The sequence below is a fragment of the Necator americanus genome, chromosome I, assembly GCF_031761385.1.
Source record: "Necator americanus strain Aroian chromosome I, whole genome shotgun sequence".
NCBI classification, from domain to species: domain Eukaryota; kingdom Metazoa; phylum Nematoda; class Chromadorea; order Rhabditida; family Ancylostomatidae; genus Necator; species Necator americanus.
Window position 1 is genome coordinate 14,122,596 of NC_087371.1, and position 18,659 is coordinate 14,141,254.

The 18,659-nt window shown below is 41.0% G+C and overlaps 1 protein-coding gene across 2 annotated transcripts; it reads right to left on the bottom strand.

Annotated features, from left to right (window-relative positions):
* Positions 1–10,186: 10,186 nt before the first annotated feature.
* On the bottom strand, positions 10,187–18,340 carry RB195_005510 (uncharacterized protein; the record flags this gene model as incomplete). 2 transcript variants are annotated; one of them, XM_064178051.1, is made up of 10 exons in its annotated part: positions 10,411–10,676; positions 11,025–11,118; positions 11,177–11,293; positions 12,441–12,533; positions 12,725–12,802; positions 12,933–13,038; positions 13,958–14,025; positions 14,541–14,646; positions 15,940–16,054; positions 18,181–18,340. In XM_064178051.1, the coding sequence occupies 10 exons, from the start codon at positions 18,338–18,340 to the stop codon at positions 10,411–10,413; spliced, it is 1,203 nt and encodes a 400-aa protein (XP_064035138.1). The 2 variants fall into 2 exon arrangements, with proteins under 2 accessions (XP_064035137.1, XP_064035138.1); XM_064178052.1 differs by lacking the exons at positions 10,411–10,676; positions 12,725–12,802; positions 13,958–14,025; positions 14,541–14,646 and adding exons at positions 10,187–10,207; positions 13,126–13,200 and having other exon boundaries at positions 11,017–11,118.
* Positions 18,341–18,659: the final 319 nt, after the last annotated feature.

Sequence of the window (18,659 nt, forward strand, 5' to 3'; positions counted from 1 at the left end):
AGAAAAAGTGTACTAAATCGTCCATCTTTAGGTTATGGATGTGTTTTAGTGGAATTTTTTTTGCGCTGTAAGACTAATGAGTCAATTATTACTGAACAAATATAGAAGAAATAAATATGGAATAGGTTGGGGACTGCTCCGGAATGTTGGTGTCCAGCTAAACGCTGCTGCTGAAGGCTGTGCTGAATTCCTCGTCTGCAGCATCAAGGATAACAGATTTGCAAAGTTGTAAACAAATCGTAAGCCGTGGTTGACATATATGAATTCACTCATTTTTTTTGCATTTCGTTGAAATGAATTCGTGCCAGCGATGCTCACTGCTGCATTTTTATATTTTCACGTTGACACAATTCTCTCAAAGTGATCTGTGCTGCGAATCTGCACGTGCCTGGTCAATATCCGCATGTTATTCCTCTGATTAGGTGCCTGGCAATGGAGACTGAAGAAGATTCTGGTTTTATTTCCTATTGCAATGCGGGGGAATTTATATGACAGAAAAGAACGAACCATCACAAATGGTTGAAGCGTTGAAGTTAATAGAAAAAGAAATTTATTTTCTAACCTTCACTAACGTTGTAATGACCTATTCTGAGGGACTACTGAGAAAAGATCGCTTTATTTATTTGTTTATTTCGCTCGATGGCAAATCGAAAGTACACCAACTATCTCAAACCCCGGGAGTATATAGTGAAAGTAAACATAAACAAAATGCAGTAACTACGTAATGAAGATGAAAAAAGGGACACACGGGATGAATATAACGAGAAGGGATTAGGTCCGAGCAGAAATGTTTTAAATCAGTCGCGACCCAATTGAAAGATCTATCTATAAGCGAAAATCAGGTATTCAAGAGCAGTCCAAGTTTTATTAAGAAAAACCGATGGACCAAACAACACTCATAGAACAATGATTAGAAGTAGATACTCGAAACCTTCAGGATAAAAACTCTTCTTCTCACTTTCAATCTATAATTTTCTGTTGCTTGTCGATATTTTTCAAATTTTCCTCAGGAAAAATCTTGAAACAATGGATTTTACGGAAACGATAAATTACGATACGCTTGAAATTTGCGGTAGCTTATCACAAGAAGACAGTTCTTGAAGTAGGATGCTTTGAGGTCAACCGACAACGTCATTCATTGTGTTTTTCACCGAGAATCTGTGAGTTTTGTTCCCACCACCAATTTTTTAGCCTCACTTGCTTCTTTCCGAAAAATATGTACCATTTGAAATTGCTTTAATGTTGACCTGAACTATACAAAAAAGGTTAAAACTTGTCTCAGCAGGTGTGCACAAATTCTTTGCACCACAGCTGAGACTCGTTTTTTTGCATAATTCACTTTTTTGCGCAAAAGAGTTGGATTTATTTGAAGAAAATAACCATGAAAAATGTCTCAACGTAACTTGTCTGTGTCTTGCAACCCACAACATTTTAGATTAAAATTTTAAGGAATAATCAAACGTATCGAGCATTCGATGAACTCAGAAATTGAACTACATGGAGTGGAATTCAACCAGAGACATCGGTTCAAGTATTCATAGAACACCAAAAAAAAGCGAGTGGACCGTGTTTATCGGTGCTGAAGAGGTAAAAATCTTAGGACACTTGGAGACTCAGGTCGTGAAAGTTGTTTCCTTAGCTACGGCATTTCTGACGATGCTTTCACGAATTCTCTTAGTGATTTTTCAAAATCCCAAAGAATAAGACCAGCAAAAATAATGATGTATTCGAAAACTAACAAAAATACAGATTGAGAGACAAAACTGCAGAAACTCAGTAGGAATTACAAGAATGGTGGGCGCCCGTACTTATGTTCAGCGGAGCGACCGCTATGCGCGCTCCATTGGGGCAGCGAGGGAGCCAGAGAGGAAAGGGAAGCGCACGAGTTCCTGCAGATGCGTGGCGATCAGCTGGGCAGGTACTGATGTATTTATGAAGTGTGCGAAAATCGCTAGTTCTTCATAGTAATAAAAATTGTCTAATTCTGACTTTGTTTATAAAAGCACGAAAAAACCTACTCCATCAAAATTGAAATGGATAATTTCTTTGACTATATCATATCGTTTGGCTCGCATTCTTCCGGGCCTGGACAAATAAGCCGCCAGTTTTCTATTTTCTTTAAGTTTCCTAAGAATTTTTAGTCTTTTTTCAAAACCAGACTTTCGGATATAATTTGATAGAGGACCGCATAGTGAATCTACTCAACAAATTTGATTAGTTTGACGAGAACTCGGCTGATATTTATTCATTCTGTATTGATTTCTGAGACTTCTCATTTAATTCTACTGAAGCAAGAAAACGCCCTTGCAAAAAAAGTCAATTTATTAATTTTTCTTCCCCCCTAGCATATCATCTGAAAAAATCGCCAGACGGGTAGGGCGACATAATCTTTTAACATTTTGACGTAGCTTTTCTGCGTTTTTGGCGTCGGCCGACTTTTACGAGCTATTTTCGAACAAAGGAATTATAACATCGAATCCGTTAAGTATAGAAATCTTTGAAAAAGGAAGTCATGGAAAATAAAAATGAAATAGAAATGAAGTAGAAAAATAGAAAGTGTAAGGATCACAGTCGAGCTGCACTGCTGATTTATTCTTTTAATTTATTTCTTGAAGCACAACTATCCTTTTTATTAGGAAAAAAGTGTCATTTTCCGCTTGAGAAGTAAATTTTATCACGAAAAAATTCGGGAGAAGTTTATACCAGAAAAAAAAGATTGTTGAGATTCATTTCTCCAAGTTCTTATCTCTTTTATTAACAAGACTTTTTATTATCTAGGTAGTGACATAGTTATCTAGTTGGTCTTGCTAATTTATTTAATTTCTACTTACTTTCCATCTGGCTGGCAATTTTTTGGAAAAGAAGTTAAGGAAAACATGTGTCAACAAACAAAAAAGGGAATGTTGAGTTTACAGGTGCTGGAACATTCTGAAGCAGAAAATCGAATCCTGCCAATGACGCTAATTTTCAAACTGTAATGTCTATTATCGGCTTGATATCAATGGAGTGTCAAGAAGTGACAAATGCCATGAAAAATGCACGTGAAATAGCTGGAAAACGTGAACGTTCTCTACGAAAAGTTAAAATTGAAAAAATCGGTTGGTATTTCCCTTTTGTTAACTATTTCACTGGATTTTTCACTAGTTGATCATTTACGTCAGAATTGCAAGACGTAAGAGAATCGGTTAAAATTAGTAGCCTGGACCTAAATTTGTGGGTACAGTTGTGGTTCTATCTAGAATTACTTCCTTTTTTGAGAACGAGAGTTCCGAACAAAAATTTAGGTCAAATTACGGTACCCACACATATACGGTTTACACTGAAACTGAATAGTTTTGCCCGTATATGAGATACCTGCCTCACTCTAGGGAATTGAAATATGGGAGACGCGTGAAAAAATCAATAATGTATACCGTCCCCAGCACGTTCTTCCCAGTACTTGTAATCTGAGTTCACTATCCCATTGTTACTGCCTTTATCGTTCTGATGCGGCAAAGAAATAGAGGTCGATGTCTTCAGAATAATAAAAGTGGCAATAATGAAAGAGAAGAAAATGAATAGAAAAAATGAAGAATACTGTAAAGTTAAAATGGACGTTACAGTTTTTATGGATTTCGGGACCCATTATCTATCTTATTATTCTGAAGAAAGAATTTCGTGAAAAAGAAAAAAGGTTTTCTTTATCTGTGCAGCATAAATGGACAACACCGTATCGAGTATTTGAGGCTGAATTGCAAACTTCTAGATTTTTCCAGAAAAATGACTGTAAATAACACTATTATTACTACGAAAAGAGATCAGAAGTGCAGAGTTAAAAAGAAAACTGGATATTCTCAGAATTAGGGCTCTCTACCTCCATAAGATTCTATAGAATCTAGGTCTCATTTGGGATATCTCGTTCTCTGCTAAGTTTTCGACAACTTCTCCACCCCAGACACATTCTCTTGCAATCCTAATGGCGGACATTTTGAAGAAAAAAATTTTGGAAAATGTGCATCCTTCGCATTGCTGGAGAATATAGTTTGTCCTGTCTTGCATTGCTTTCTATAACGGTAAGGGGGAGGACACTATCCAAAATAGCAAGTAGATCTGGACTCACGTTTCGTAAAACCGTCGGAAAGTATTGACTGGAAGCAAAGAAAAAGGTCTTAACACATGGAATTTATCTCTCAATGACGGTCATAGGGATTTTTATTTTAATTCGGAGGGCACGCGAGTCAGAATGCATGTGCCTCAAATGAAATTATACAGCAAAAAAATACTTTTATAATAACTAAAGAAGTAGAAGATTGAAAAAAAATGAGGTTATAATATAAGCTGTGATGTGATAATTGATGAATGTAACAGGTTCGATCAATAACTAGGTTTTATATGTTCATCACAAGTCCACATGAATATTTTGAACTTCCCATAGGTACTTTTACGTTTTGTCCTTCTCTAATACCTTAAAGGCATCACCCCACGAATCTGAGGTGGCGCAGATTTCAGGTGGAGTATTCGTATACAGGATGGGAGACTACGGAGAGGGAGGTAATTCCGTCCATTTCTTGCTAATTGCCGTAAAAAACGGCCCGGAAGATGCGGCGCTACACAAGACTGGCGCGCTCCAATCGAACCTCTTGTACAAAATGGTGCGCCAAAACGAATGAAGCTGTATCTTTCGGGCTGTTTTTTACGGCAATTAGCAAGAAATGGACGGAATCACATCCCTCTCCGTAGTCTCCCATCCCGTATACGAATACTCCACCTGAAATCTGCACCACCTCAGATTCGTGGGGTGATGCCTTTAAAAAAACAGTTACACATAAAGTCTTTTCTCTTATCTCTATTTGCTTTGGAGCACTCTGTGATGGGTTACGGAAGCCCATGAAATGTTTTGAAAGGAATGAATTACTGAGAACCTAATCCTTATACGTAGTTCGAAGTTCTTACTGTGATATTCATTTCAAAAAAAAAAATCAGCCATTAATTAGAACCATTAATTACTCCTTAGAGGAGCTTTCCTTAGATCCCCAAAGCGCTCTCCAATTACCTTCTAATAGTAAAACAAAATATTTTACTGCACTTTTTGTTGTTTTCGTTTCTGTTCATGAAATTCACTATTGAAATGTTTTTGTCTCAGTCAGATTAAAAATGAGTGAGGAAGAAACAAGTTAGAGGTGAGAAACAGCAACAAATGGGTGGATCCCTCACAAAAAGCTTGCAAGAGATCGAAGATAGCGAGCGGTGAGTCGGAGTGACTCCCCGGATCCGAGTCAAGCACGGCTGTGCTTGCGTCGCTCTTATAAAGAGACTTGTCGAAGCCGGCTTGTCCACACGAACATCTACACTCAACTTCCAATTGAGTGAGCATGACCGCGAAGTGAAACGGTGACCGAAAGTGAGATCAACGAGCGATGAGGACAACAAGGAAAGAACGGGAAGCACATCAATATACCTCCGTGGTGTCAGCTAACCTCTACGCTGTAATGCCAGCGAGCATGAGTTGAGACTTGAAGATGTGCAATGCGTGACAGGTTCTCCGAGTCAGAGTTAGCCGACCTACTGTGAATATTTCGGGCACTGAACTGAACTATTTACACCAAACGGCTCTAAAAAGTGATTTTTCGTCCTCTGCCCTCGATCAGACTCATCGCAACGACAAAATTTGCATCGAGAATCATCGTACAATCCGTCGTTTCAACGCGAAGCGTCGAACGGTTCAGAAAAAGAGGTATGAACAGTGATCTATCTCATCGTTGATGTTTGTTGTGATTTTAATGTCCTGAAAATGAACTGGTTGCACGCGAATAATCCCATTAGTCAGCCTGCAAATTTTCTATAATTTTTGACGACTCTTCTCGTCACCCTAAAGTAAATAAAGTAAATTACAGCATATTACCACGCATGCAAATAAAGACAGAGGATAGTGGTGGATTTCAGCTGAGGAAGTGAAAATTGAGTTTGGGAAGAGTCAGAAAAAAGTGATATTTGACAGTTTGGAAAGGGTCAAAAAAATTTTCGCCAATCAATATTGGTCAAAATTTCACCGAAATTCATCAAATTCACATAAGATATGTTGCTTACAACTTTTTGGTTTCTGGAAAAGAAAAAGGACGGTAATATGGCTCTGTGCTTTTTTTTGGGTGAATGCTTTCAGGGTCAAACTACTCATGCTGATATTTGATAAAAGCTTTTTTAAATTGGGCAGTTTTAGAATAGTTAGAAGGATGAGAGACAGCTGGCAACTAAAAAAGTCGTAGAAATTCCATAATTGTAAAAGGCGAAAGGAATGTGGTATGAAAAATGAGGTTCGCTCGTTAATAAATTAAAATTTTCTGTTTAATTGAATGACGCGTACCGCGTAAATTTTTATGCTTTCTTCATGTTTGTTACGGTTGAATTAGTGAACCAGGTCTAACCCTAAATAGCTTTGACTACAGATAGCGCAACTAGTTCATAGCTGTACATAATTTTTCAATTTTGTAGGGAAAATGTTTGAGAGTCAACAACAATAAGTTTGCGTCTTCCACCTTTTATCATTATTTTTTTCTGTTATTTTCTTAATATCTGTTGAATTCTCCGACAGATATTCTCAACAAATCCCACTGCAAGCAGTTTTTTGACAGGCTTTTTATCAGATCTCATTTCGTCCACAATTATCCGTGGATGCGGTTCTCATTCACGCAAAATCCTGCGCCTCCATCGCTGCTATCGATTCTTGAGCTCTTTTTCAAAATCCTTACTCTGTTACTTATATAGAATTGTCTACTTGTTAACTTTTCTGCATGATTGTAATGAAGTTAAAGGATATTTATCTAAGAAGATCCACAAGTAAATATGATAAAATATTCACAAGGGACCTTTCTCGAGCTACAAGAACTTCCCTGGATGCATCCTCAAAGAATTTCAACTCGTAGAATTGTCAACGGAAGTCGTTGTATTGAAATACGATGTTGATGTGTTGAAGATGTTGCAAGAATTTATAGAACTTTGATTTTCATAGGTTTACAAAACAAAAGTTTGAATAATATAAAAAAGGTACTTTTATAAAATCCCATTCTACTCCTGCTTTCTTTTATAGGACAACTGATAGGGGAAATGTCATTGCTAACAGAAAGAAAGCATGCATCAGATGCGAAGGAATTCATGCTCAAACAAACGTTCTATTGACTAATGAAGAAAGTTCGAGAACATGGGCGGTTCTTTATGTATGGAACAACGAGCCGAGTCCTTTATGGATGGAACAGCGAATGCACAATTATGCGTTCTCTTCCAAAAAACAAAAACCAGAAGCAGATGAATCGCTAGGACACGAAAAGCATCCGAATGACGTTCCTTTAGACTTTTTTCTTTGGTGGACGGGAAAGGTATTCTCTAGCAGTCTCTGTTTAGCAGTTTCTGTTTAGCATCCATGCAATCAGAATGTCTAGAAGGGATCTCTTTAAATCAGAATGATATGAGAGGTGTATGAACTAGCATTCCTAGGAAACGATGTACAGGGAAATAAAAAAGAACTGCAGGGTCTCAGCGAGAAACGATGCACAGGAGTCGTGATTTTTGTTGCCTCGAGTTCACTCCATAGTTAAAAAGACTGCAACGCAATTACAGCCGAAACACTTATGTTTGCCCGAGCGACCGCGACGCGACAGCTGTAGCTGGTGCCTCCCAATGCCAGCAGACAGACACTACCTCCTGCCTCTGTCTTGCTCCGCCGCATATGAACGCATATCCGGACATCCGGACAAACATGGCCTATGGTGTTTCTCAAAAAAGTCGCCACGCCCCATCACTACGAACGCATATCAAATTCTATTCGAGAAGACGTAAGTTCCTTGATGGAAAACTTCATCGCAGCGACAATTTCAAGCGTGACCGTTGCGTTGCATTCGAGATGGTAAATCCCGTCTTTTGCTCACCGAGAATTTTATTTGTGATTGTTTCTGCTGTTGTTGCGCCTACGTTTGTTCCCGTGATGGAAAACTTTGTTCCAGATAAACCACGCGCGACTATTGAGTTGAAGGTGAGTAACCCATTCTTTTGCTTGCTACACGTACTTCTGATCGTTTCCACTGCTCAACGTTCAAAACGCGACGGCTCAAACGACGTGAAGCACGGTGCAATTGCGTAAGCGGCTGCGCTCGAAGTGGCGCGGAGGAGAAAATAGTTGGGGTAGAGGTGGGACTGGAACCATCGTGAACTGCACCAAAGAATGGTGCTAGTAACGGTCCTCCATCGATCCCAACCGCTACGCTCTACCGCACACCGCTTCGAGCGCATCCGCTCACGCAGCTGCACAGTGCTTCATGTCGTTTTCACCCTACCATAGATAGGTGTAGAAAGAGGCAGTGATCTAAGGTTAATGAGTGGAGGTGATCGATTGACTGCAATTACACTTAAAGGCAGCAAGCCAGGAATCTGAGGTGGTGCGGATTTCAGGTAGAGTATCCGTATACGGGGTCGTAGATTATGCAGACGGAGGTAGTTCCGCTCATCTCTCCTTGAATCACTGCAAGCAGCCGCCACCTTAATGCGGTTTTGTACGACGCCACCCTTTCAACGCTCCACCCCTTGCGCCGCCTCCGCCCTCCGATTCGTCGAAAATCAATTCGGACTGCCCCGATAGGCAGTAGGAGACTCTACGCGTGCTGCGGCTGCTTGCAGTGATTCAGGAAGAGATGAGCGGAAGTACTCTCGTCTCCGTAATTTACGGCCCCGTATGCGGATACTCCACTTGAAATCCGTACCACCCCAGATTCTTGGTATGATGTCTTTAAATTTGCTACTTGATATATGGTTCGAATGCAAAGAATGCCCTTTTTCGTTCGGTCCACAGTTTTGATTTTTTTGTTTAACTGAGTTCATGTCCAGCAAAAAAAAATGGTTGAAAGAAAGTGGTTGTTGATCACAAAGGGATTTCTCTCTGACATTTATCCATGTCCAACACCCTCATCTGAGCAAACGCAGCGACAAGGATGAATTCTGACCACAATGTAGTTGGGTGGGGAGAGCGCTCTTTTATTTTATAGCTCTACCTTGCCTCTTTCTTTTAGTTACTTTAGCTTACATGTCGTAGGTCCTCTAACAGTAATGCTTAGGTCTCAGAATCCTGACTACTGTAGCTATTTGCTTCCAGGAATAAGAGCGCGGTTGAGCTCCTCCCCCACTACACCTTCCTCTGCTTCTCTACTCTTCTTCTTCTCCCTTTTATTCTTTTTCCTCTTTAAAAGCATTAAGGAAAACGCTAAAAGATAGGGTACTATAGTTACCTCTGCACTACATAAATTACATGAACATGAGCATTTTTCTCTCTTGATCTAGGATCTCTGACATTATCGATTTGTACTTGAGACAAGGTTTAGCCATATTTTGCGAGGTATGGTAAAGTGACGGGGGAAGGACATGAAAAAGAGGCCACTGCTTGGCGCAGAGCACTTCATCCCTTACATTTCAATTACACACGAATATGTTTTTTCATGTTTTATTTGTTTTTGTGTTTAATGTTCTATTTTATGTTTTAATTTTATTGTTGCATTTTTTATTCATTGTACTTGCACCAATTTCAGCTGCTTATCAAATTTTTAATAAATGGAAAGTTTGCGCAAACGTTTAATCAATTTATTCACAATTCATCTCACTATGTAGCTTTTCTTTTATGAAAGAAAGGTCGAAAATGCTTCTTCCATTGTTGTAGTGTTTGACTACGGTAATAAAAGCGTGATTGAGCGATTTACGACGGCAACTTCCTTGTAGTTTCATTTGCGGCGAATTCCACTTCTTTTTCCTACGTTTTTCCTTTTCCGACGATTTTCCTCCACACCAAACCTGGCTAATTTATTCTAATAGTACACAGAATGTGACTCTATGACCTTACCGTGCCACCAAGGAATTTGTTTGTTGCTTTTATCGTGTTGTTTTTGCATTCAAGCATTCATTCGTGTTAAAATCTGCTGTGTTTCGAACAACAGAAGATTTTTTTTGAAATTTTATGTGTTCATTCGTCCACTTCATTTCATGGTTGAATAGTTAGAAGCTATAAATAGTCGTCAAACAAAATAGTGAGTGAATAAATTTTATTTTCAAGGACGCGTCTTGAGAAAAAATATCATCGAAGTGTGTTAGAGGTAGAGCACAGTTTCACTCACAATTGTCAACCTTGTTGAGTCGAATCACTCTTGAGATTCTGAATTTCGTTTCGATCGATAGTCTAGGCCAGAATCGTGGTTATCTGAACGCTGATTCATTGCTGAAATGCTTTGACACGAAATGGACAGCAGCATCTCAAAAAATTTTCGATGTTCTAGTCTCTGCACGACTAGATAATGGTAAAGATGGTGAAGATGTTGGTCATAAATACGAGCGCAATCACGCCCAATTCCGCTTAGTAGTACAGAAAAGGTGCGTGGAACAGTCCTGTGTGGTGTCGCCACCCTAACGATGCAATTTACTACGCGACAGAACGTAAGCAATCCGCAATGCGTCGGCCGTTGTGCGAAGTTGCGGCAGTTTCTGCTGCCCATCTGAGTTGTGTTGGAGTGCAGAAGTAGGAGTCGCCCGCATTCTAACGCGTAATTGGATGCATAGTTCCGTGAGCGAAGTCATACCAAAATGTTTTGCTCGTGTTTTCTGGATTAATTGCTCGAACTGAGCGTAATCACACACATTGTCGTGAGCTACACCTCTACCCTTATCGGTTCCTAAAAAACCCCAACATCATCTACATTGTGATGTGGTGCTCTTAAAGGCATCACCCCACGAATCTGAGGTGGTGCAGATTTCAGGTGGAGTATTCGTATACGGGATGGGAGATTATGGAGAGGGGAGTGATTCCATTCATTTCTTCCTAATTGCTGTAAGAAACGGCTCGGAAGATGCGGCGCGTGCTCAAGGCTGACGCGCTCCAATCAACTCGTTGTAGAAAGTAGCGCGCCAGAACGCTCGAAGCCGTATCTTTTTTTACGGCCGTTTTTTTCACCACCAGTCCACCACCTCAGACTCATGGGGTGATGCTCTTAAATGTCGAACCTGCGGACCCACCTCATTACCGGTCCATGGTGCCGGCTCACTACTAGCCAGAAAAGCGAACGGAACGTTCGCTACGACTACGATCACGCTTATCCCGAAGAATAGGTTTGACCACTGAAACAAAGCAAATCAGCTTTACCTACCATGTGAGAAGTGTGTAAGATACGCGTACTTGTTCCGGAGTGTTGTCTGGACAGACGATGCTCACTGCTATCGGAACAAAGAGTATAATAATACAAAGATGGAATGACATCACAGCCATAACGAAATGAGCATGTTGACGGGCCACCTAAAAAAGGTGGTTGCAAGGTTTTACATTTTACATTTTGACGTACTTGCCGCAGTGGCCACCCTCCGTGTTGGTGTAATTTTGAAATTTCTTTTTTTTTGGGCGAGTGTAGCGAAGGTGGTAAGAAATCGCTGTGGCCGCACTGTCGATGGTTCGAATGCAGTGAAAAAAAGAACAAGTTGGCCCATCCCAAGTGAAAACGAATACTTCGGACACTTTATCCTTTAGACTTGTTTGTAACTTTTTTTAAAACTTTTTTCTTATGGAATGATCAAGCGATCTTTTGGAAATTCTAGAAGCGACTCGTAGCTTCGACAAACTTTGAGTTCAGCTCAGAAGTGCAATGAGCGCCGATGCTCCTTCGTTCCCGGACCAAAATCACCTTCCCCTGTTTCCTTTTCACTGAAGCAAGAGTGGGAAGCTCAGGAACGTGGGCGATACGGAAGGACCTTGGTGGAGGTCGGCTCTATCAAGTGCTCTTTTGTGAGGAGCGGAGTGATTCTGTCAGGTTTTCTAATGCATGCGAATAAGGAGTATTCATCGTTGCATCTTACGTAAATGATGTAGGATGAGGGATTCGCTTAGTCTGTAAAAACTGGTTTGTAAGTAGTTTTGTAGCTAAGCAGGCTGTAAGTAGCAGTAAAAAAGTAACATTTGATAGGCTGAACTTCTGACGCGTCTTAGGCTGCCCGCAGAGTTCACAGCCTTAGCGGCAACCGTCGGGCAACGGCGTTTACATACGGGGTTCTCCTTACATACGCTTCATCACGGAGATCACGAGCCCAGAATCACAGCTCCTTCACTTTCTAAAGTGAAATCGCGATGATTTTTTTCCTGAAGCGAACCGAAGTCAGCTGACACCAGCACCGCAATGCCGCAAGGACTTATGAAAATGGCACTGTCGTCTGTCCGAGTAGATCGGAGACCAACAGGAGTGCAGGTGTAGAGGACTAAGGATAGTGTGCCTGGCGTTGATCAACCTTTTTGGGATGCTTCTACGCGCTCGACTGCAATCCAGAATCTACGTAGAGGTTTGAGAATGCGCTTGAGGTGAACACAATGACTTGACTTGAGTGGATCTAGCTAGGAATTTTTTTCAATTAATCGATTAGTTGAGACTTGTAAAGGACGGGACGAAAGAAATCACCAGTTGTGCACATTTCACGACACCGACGACGTTAATACCGCTGAACACAATTGCAGCAGTGTACGCGATTTGATCCACTGTAGGATTCGTGACCTAAAAGGCGATTTTCCGACATGTTCGTCTGTTTATTTCTCTTATTTTGTGCATTTTCAGTAGAATGATAAAGAACTTACAAAAGCGAGTAATAGCAGGGAAAGAACCACCATTCCCTGGGAACAGGTTGCAAAAAAGAGAAGCCGCCATCGTCCCGACACAAACGTAGCCCGGTCCGAGATAGGTCCCACCACAAATTTCAGTGCTGCTGAGAGAATGTGAGGTAATGCGGTGACGAATCCGGTTGAGGTGACGTTGAAGTGGAGAACCTGGATTGCGGAGATTACAGAATGATTCCAAAGCACGGCAGCATGATTCCTACGGGACCGCTTTTCAGCGGATTGTCCAAGTCATAAAAACGAGCTAGAAACAACTGCTCTTTGTGGAGATATGAAATACCTTATTGATATACGTTGGACCATACAGAACGAATACTTGAAATCCAAGATTCCCTCCACTTGCTGCCAACCATACAGCGAGTATACAAGGATCCTTAATGATAGCTCTGAAAGCGAAGAGCTGGTAAGTTGGAACAGAAGTGTCATCTGAAAGATTCACGAAAATGTGGGAAGAGTGAATTTGAATCGAGTACCCATAAGGAATGCTCTCCTTCCTTTGGACCTGTTTATCCGAGGTGATCTTTTGAAGTTCCGTTGGACTGACATTCCTGAAACAGTATCGTGTCCCTCCTACCAACCAGTTTTTCTTCAAGTAGAAATCTCGTCACGATCAGAGGACCAAAGATCGCCTACAGTTCCACGGAACAAAAGGAAGTTCTGCACGTTTTCTGCCAAAACGGTAATTGTTGAATGTTGAAATTTCCGTACGAGGTATCTGTTACTTTGGATTCAGTTGACGCAATGAAGGGAATTGGGCTGTGGAGGTGTGCTATAAGTCTAGCGTGTCTTCGGGATTTCAGAATTTTTCTGTGCATTTCTATATGCTAAAAATCAGTCACCTAGCACAGGATCTAAAAGTATCAGTCTCCTGAACTGATTTTTTTTTTCCAAGCTATGTAAAGCCCGTCTGTATTCTGGAGCCTATAAAAAGGATAACGAAGGAAAGATGTCTGGCGTTAATCAATCCCCTCGAGATGCGCCCCCACGTTCACTTCAATCCAGAATCGTTTGAGGTTTACGAACGTGTATCTGGCTTGGTGCGCACTAGGGCGGTTTCGAACCTCCGATGGATCGTGCAGGCTGCGAATCTTCTAATCGACTGCACTACACCCGTCCCTGAGGGTGTAGTTGGTATCAATGGTTTTCAATCGGGTGAGAGCGACGCGTCTACAATTGAGGCAAAAGAAAATAAGGTTTTGCCATGCAGTGGGCAGGTGGACCTCAGCGGCGGACGCGTCGCGTACAGCCGGCTGAACATCATCAGCGGCTCATGAACAAGACCATAGTTCCGAAATATAACAGCACCTGTGTCTGCTCGGATCGTCCTTGTAGAAGAAGAAAAACGTGGTAAACGCAAGTACTGACAGTGCTCCCTGAAATATAACTAGTTCATTTAAAAAACTCGGAATCTTCTACTCAGAATATTTGACATTTTTACTTGATATTGTATATTATTACATATCATAAATTCGATATTTTAATATTTATTTGAATTAGAGCGCGATTACCTGCAGATAGAATACTGAAGGCCAACCGAATGAGCTTTGACATAGAAATCCTGAGATTGGCGTAGCGAAGATGTTACAGAACTGCGAAAAATGATTTTTAAGATAGGGAATTGTCTACTTCTACGTGCTTCCACGTGACTTTCCGTGCTGAAGCAGTCACTACTTCATTCGATTATTCGATTTGTATTCGATTAGCAGCTCTACCCGACTTACCTGCACATAACAGGATAATATGGCTGTAAAAGCGCCCGTAGCTTTCAACGTTGACCATTGCGAAGCGATCAGGACGGTCGCTGGAGGAGATAGTGCTGTTGCGATACCATGAAACAGAAAATAGCAGCCAATCGATCATTGATCGCAAAACACCAGGCTTCCGGTACCTGTAGTACTCTCATAACGAATATCGCTTCAAATCCTGTCCTCACTGCCACCGGAAATCCAAGCGTTGCCAAAGTTGTGGTCATTCCATAAAGTGTCATGGTTTTGCTGAAATTTTGTGGTTTTTTTTTTGTAAAGGGTAAAAAGAGATTATTTCGCTGTCTCTATACCGCACTACTTTTTTACACTAATAACTCACTATTTAATTGTTGGTTTTATTATATTTCTAGATTTTTTCGTTTATTTGTTTTCTTTTTGTTTTTCCTTTCTATTTGCTTTCTTGCTTCTTTTATTCCTTTATTTTCGTTTATTTAGTAATTTTAACCATCACATCTTAAAGAATGCACGATCTACCTTTTTTCAGTAGTAAATGTTAGTTTTATTGCAATTTTTAAATTCTCCTCCTTTCTTACTATCACTTTCCCATCCACCCTCGCAGTGGCTCTTCTAGAGAAAAATCACAGCATCTTTATTAAAAAAGATAAAATCTCTGGCACATCAATCCACTTGGGATGCAACAACGCGTTTTATTGTCGCGTCAAAATGACATGAAACACGGTGCATTTGCGTATGCGCTCGAAATGGCGCGGTGGAGGCAGCAGTTGAAACCATCACAAACATCACAAACTGCAGCGATGGGTGGCGCCAGCAAGGGTTCCAGTGCGCTCCTCACCGCACCACCTCGACACGCTATTGCGTACGTGCTTCATGTCGTTTTGACCCGCAGTCGTTTGAGTTTTGGAAGCAGCGTTGCCCTATGGAATGAATTGCAGCGCCCAGCCGATGTATCTCATCGGAACCTACTCATTCCTCAGTTATCTGCCGTTTTTTCTTTGCAAAATTGTTCCTTGCAAAAGCACTTTCGCGAAAAATGTAGCAAATAAACAAATGCACTTTAATTGGTATATAATCTCAGTAAAGTTGAAAAAGTGGATAGGTGCGCTACAGAAGAGAGACTGACAGGCATTTTCCTCTTATTCCAACAGGAATTACTCAAAATTGATGCACAAAATGTGCAGTATTAATAATATTGTCTCCAAAGAAGTCACTGGCGTATCAATCCTCTTGGGATGCGCCTACTCGTTCGACTTCAACTCAGACTTCGATTGAGGTTTGACATGCGGGGGCCAGTCGATCATCAAGTAAGTGTTTTTATCCTCCTACACAGGTCCGGTACCAATTTATCGATCTCATAGGGATGAAGGGCATGGCTGCCGCTAAGGCGGTTTCGAACCATCAACGATATAGCTGCAGTGGACCTCTAACCGAGTGCGCCGAAGTATTTGTTTGATTCCTTTAAAAAATCCTCCAGCTTTACAACATTTTGTTCAAGGAAAAAAGCAGTATTATAGAATTGAAAAAGACTAAATCTTACATCACGGAGGCGAGAAAATAACTCACCAAAGTCCAAGTTTATGAATAATGTAAGTGCTTGGAATGGTGCCGATTAAGCAGCCGATAGCAATTGCGGAGAACAGTGAATTCACATGAGTGCTCGAATGAAGCCAGTGTGATCCTAAAAACGACAGTTATAGAAGAAAACAAACCGCCAGAATTAGAAATTGCCTCTAAACGATTCTCATCAGTTTCGTTTCTTTTGTCTTCACGTTTACAATCTGCCTGTACATATAATTACGCATTATTGTTATATTAATATATAATTATTGATGTGCATGTCAGCTCAACCATCTTCTTCAAGACATCAATGTCAAAATTACCAGACCGACGATGTAACTCGTCCGCATGTTAAGTGTAAAGTAGCCATTGAGGGATTCGATCTTCATCCGCAGTAGTCTGCACGAGACCCACTGACTACCATATTGGAAGACTAGAGACAACATACCTCGAACTCGAAAATTTTGGGATCTCTACAAGAAAAAACAGTGGAAGTAAAGATCACAACTATGGACGTGAACATGTTTAATTCCACTTAGACGCTCTGAAAAACGTCTTAGGAAATGGGTTCCCTGAAATCTGTATACGCGATGAATCTGCGAACGAGCGGATGACAATCAATCAGGCTTCCCCAGCCAGCCAGCTTTTTCTGTTGAAGTAAAACCATTGGATATGCTGCGGACGGGACCGGCGTGTGCGCATTTTGAGGTGTCTCGCAGGAAAATTCGCTCAGGAAGGCCGTTTCCACGCCGGTTTTCGCAACGGTTAGAGGGGATTGAGTAAGGTGACACTCGTACTCGCGATCCACACCTCTATCCCTATCTTTTTATCACCAACCTCGCGACTTTCGTGATACGTTCCCAGTCGAGAGGGCGAACATCAGTTCGAGAGGCATCGTTTCACGAAGTTTCAGATTACTGCACTCAAGTGAGACCTGTGTTGGTTGGTTTGGCCTATCAAGAACAATTATTCTCCTCTGAGCTCCGAGAATCTCTGACAAAGCTTGGAATCCCTAAATGTTGGTGTTCCGATGAAAAGACCTGTGAATCACTGGATCGTTCCACATAGATTATTCCAATGAAATCAGATTGGCGGTGTTGATTGGTCACAAATTCTTCTCTATAGAACCTAACTAAAGGAAATATGGGGACCGAAAACAACGAAGGAGATCGTTAACTCTAACCAATAGGAGGAACATACGAAACTGCTACGTAACGTAACCAGTGTAGCACGAAGCGCTAGGATGACATCTTTGTACAGTTGCAAGCTGATCCTCACGTTCTTCTTGAGCAACAACTGCAAGGTGATTGTTTTCGAAGTCATTCTAACATAAATTTCAAAAATGCGTGCTAATGCACCGCTTCTTGATGATTTTTCCTCTAGATACAAGAACTGACAGTAGTTTTGTAGTTGTATATGGTGCATATCTTCTCGACTGTTCAGAAGATGTCAAAGAGGATTTTTGCGAGAATCGAAGACAACTTCCGAAAAGACAACACCTATATAGTTACTTTTACGAAACCCTGCACTCTCTCCGTGAAACTTCGAGGTCAGAAATCATCTGGTTCATACCTACTCCACCTTTTCCAGACATCAGTTCTTCCGATTTTCCGTATTACCGACATATTCATTTCATTCATCGGATAGTCGTCCCACAATCACAACACTTCGAACCACAATGGAGCTCATCTTGAGCGATGTCGCTGTAAGGAACTGCTTCGAAAACTTCGAAAAATGCGCAAGTCAGCGAACGTTAGCAGGTTATTCTCGTTCCTCAAGTGTGGTATGCACAGGAATGGCCCGAATCTCCACAAATCTGGGCTTCTATGTCCTTTCAGAAATAAACAATAAAGGATAAAGTGTCTGGCGTTAATCAATCCCCTTGGGATATGCGACCTCGTTCGCTTCAGTTAAGAGTCGTTTGAGGTTTAACCGGCGTAACTGGCCCAAACGATTACAAATCCGGACTTCGAAGATAAAAACACTGACTAGCCGATTTGGCAAGTCAGTGTTTGTATCCTCCCAGACAGGTCTGGTATCAGTTTATCGACCTCGGAAGGATGAGAAGTGATCGGAGCTAAGGCAGTTTCGAATCATCGACAGTGAAGCCACAGCGGACCTCTTGCCAACTACGCTACACCCACCGATATTTTTATGACCAGGGAGAAGCTTCCCTACAAATAAATCATGGCAAAATTTGAAGTCTGAAGCAGACACACATCAGCTAAAAATGTTAATTTGACGTACCGTGACTGCTATTCATTGGAGTACCGAGATGAGAATCCGATCCATTGTCGTCCATGCAAATTATGGTGAAATTAAGTGCAACACTATTTGCGAAGATCAATGTGAAGCAGATGACCGACAGGGTCAAGACAATGTACCGAGTTCGATCAGCGAAATACATCTGTCAATGTCCTGTATTTCCCTGCAGATTCAAAAATTTCAAGGTAAATCAAGAGGTGGATCTAAATACTTGATGTATTTATATATTGAAAATTAAGTAGACGAGCCACACAGAAAGTGAAACGATCCGGAGACATTTATTAGTTCCTGAAGCACAGGAATGAAATTGCAAAGAATTCATGTTTGCACCGCTACACCGCTTTAATCTCTGGTGCCATGATACTGAGAAGTCCAACAGCCCTTTTATTTGTTTCTTTTCGGAATGTCTTTGTCCTTTTTCCTTGAAGCATTCCTTGATAACTGTACTAAATTTACTCACA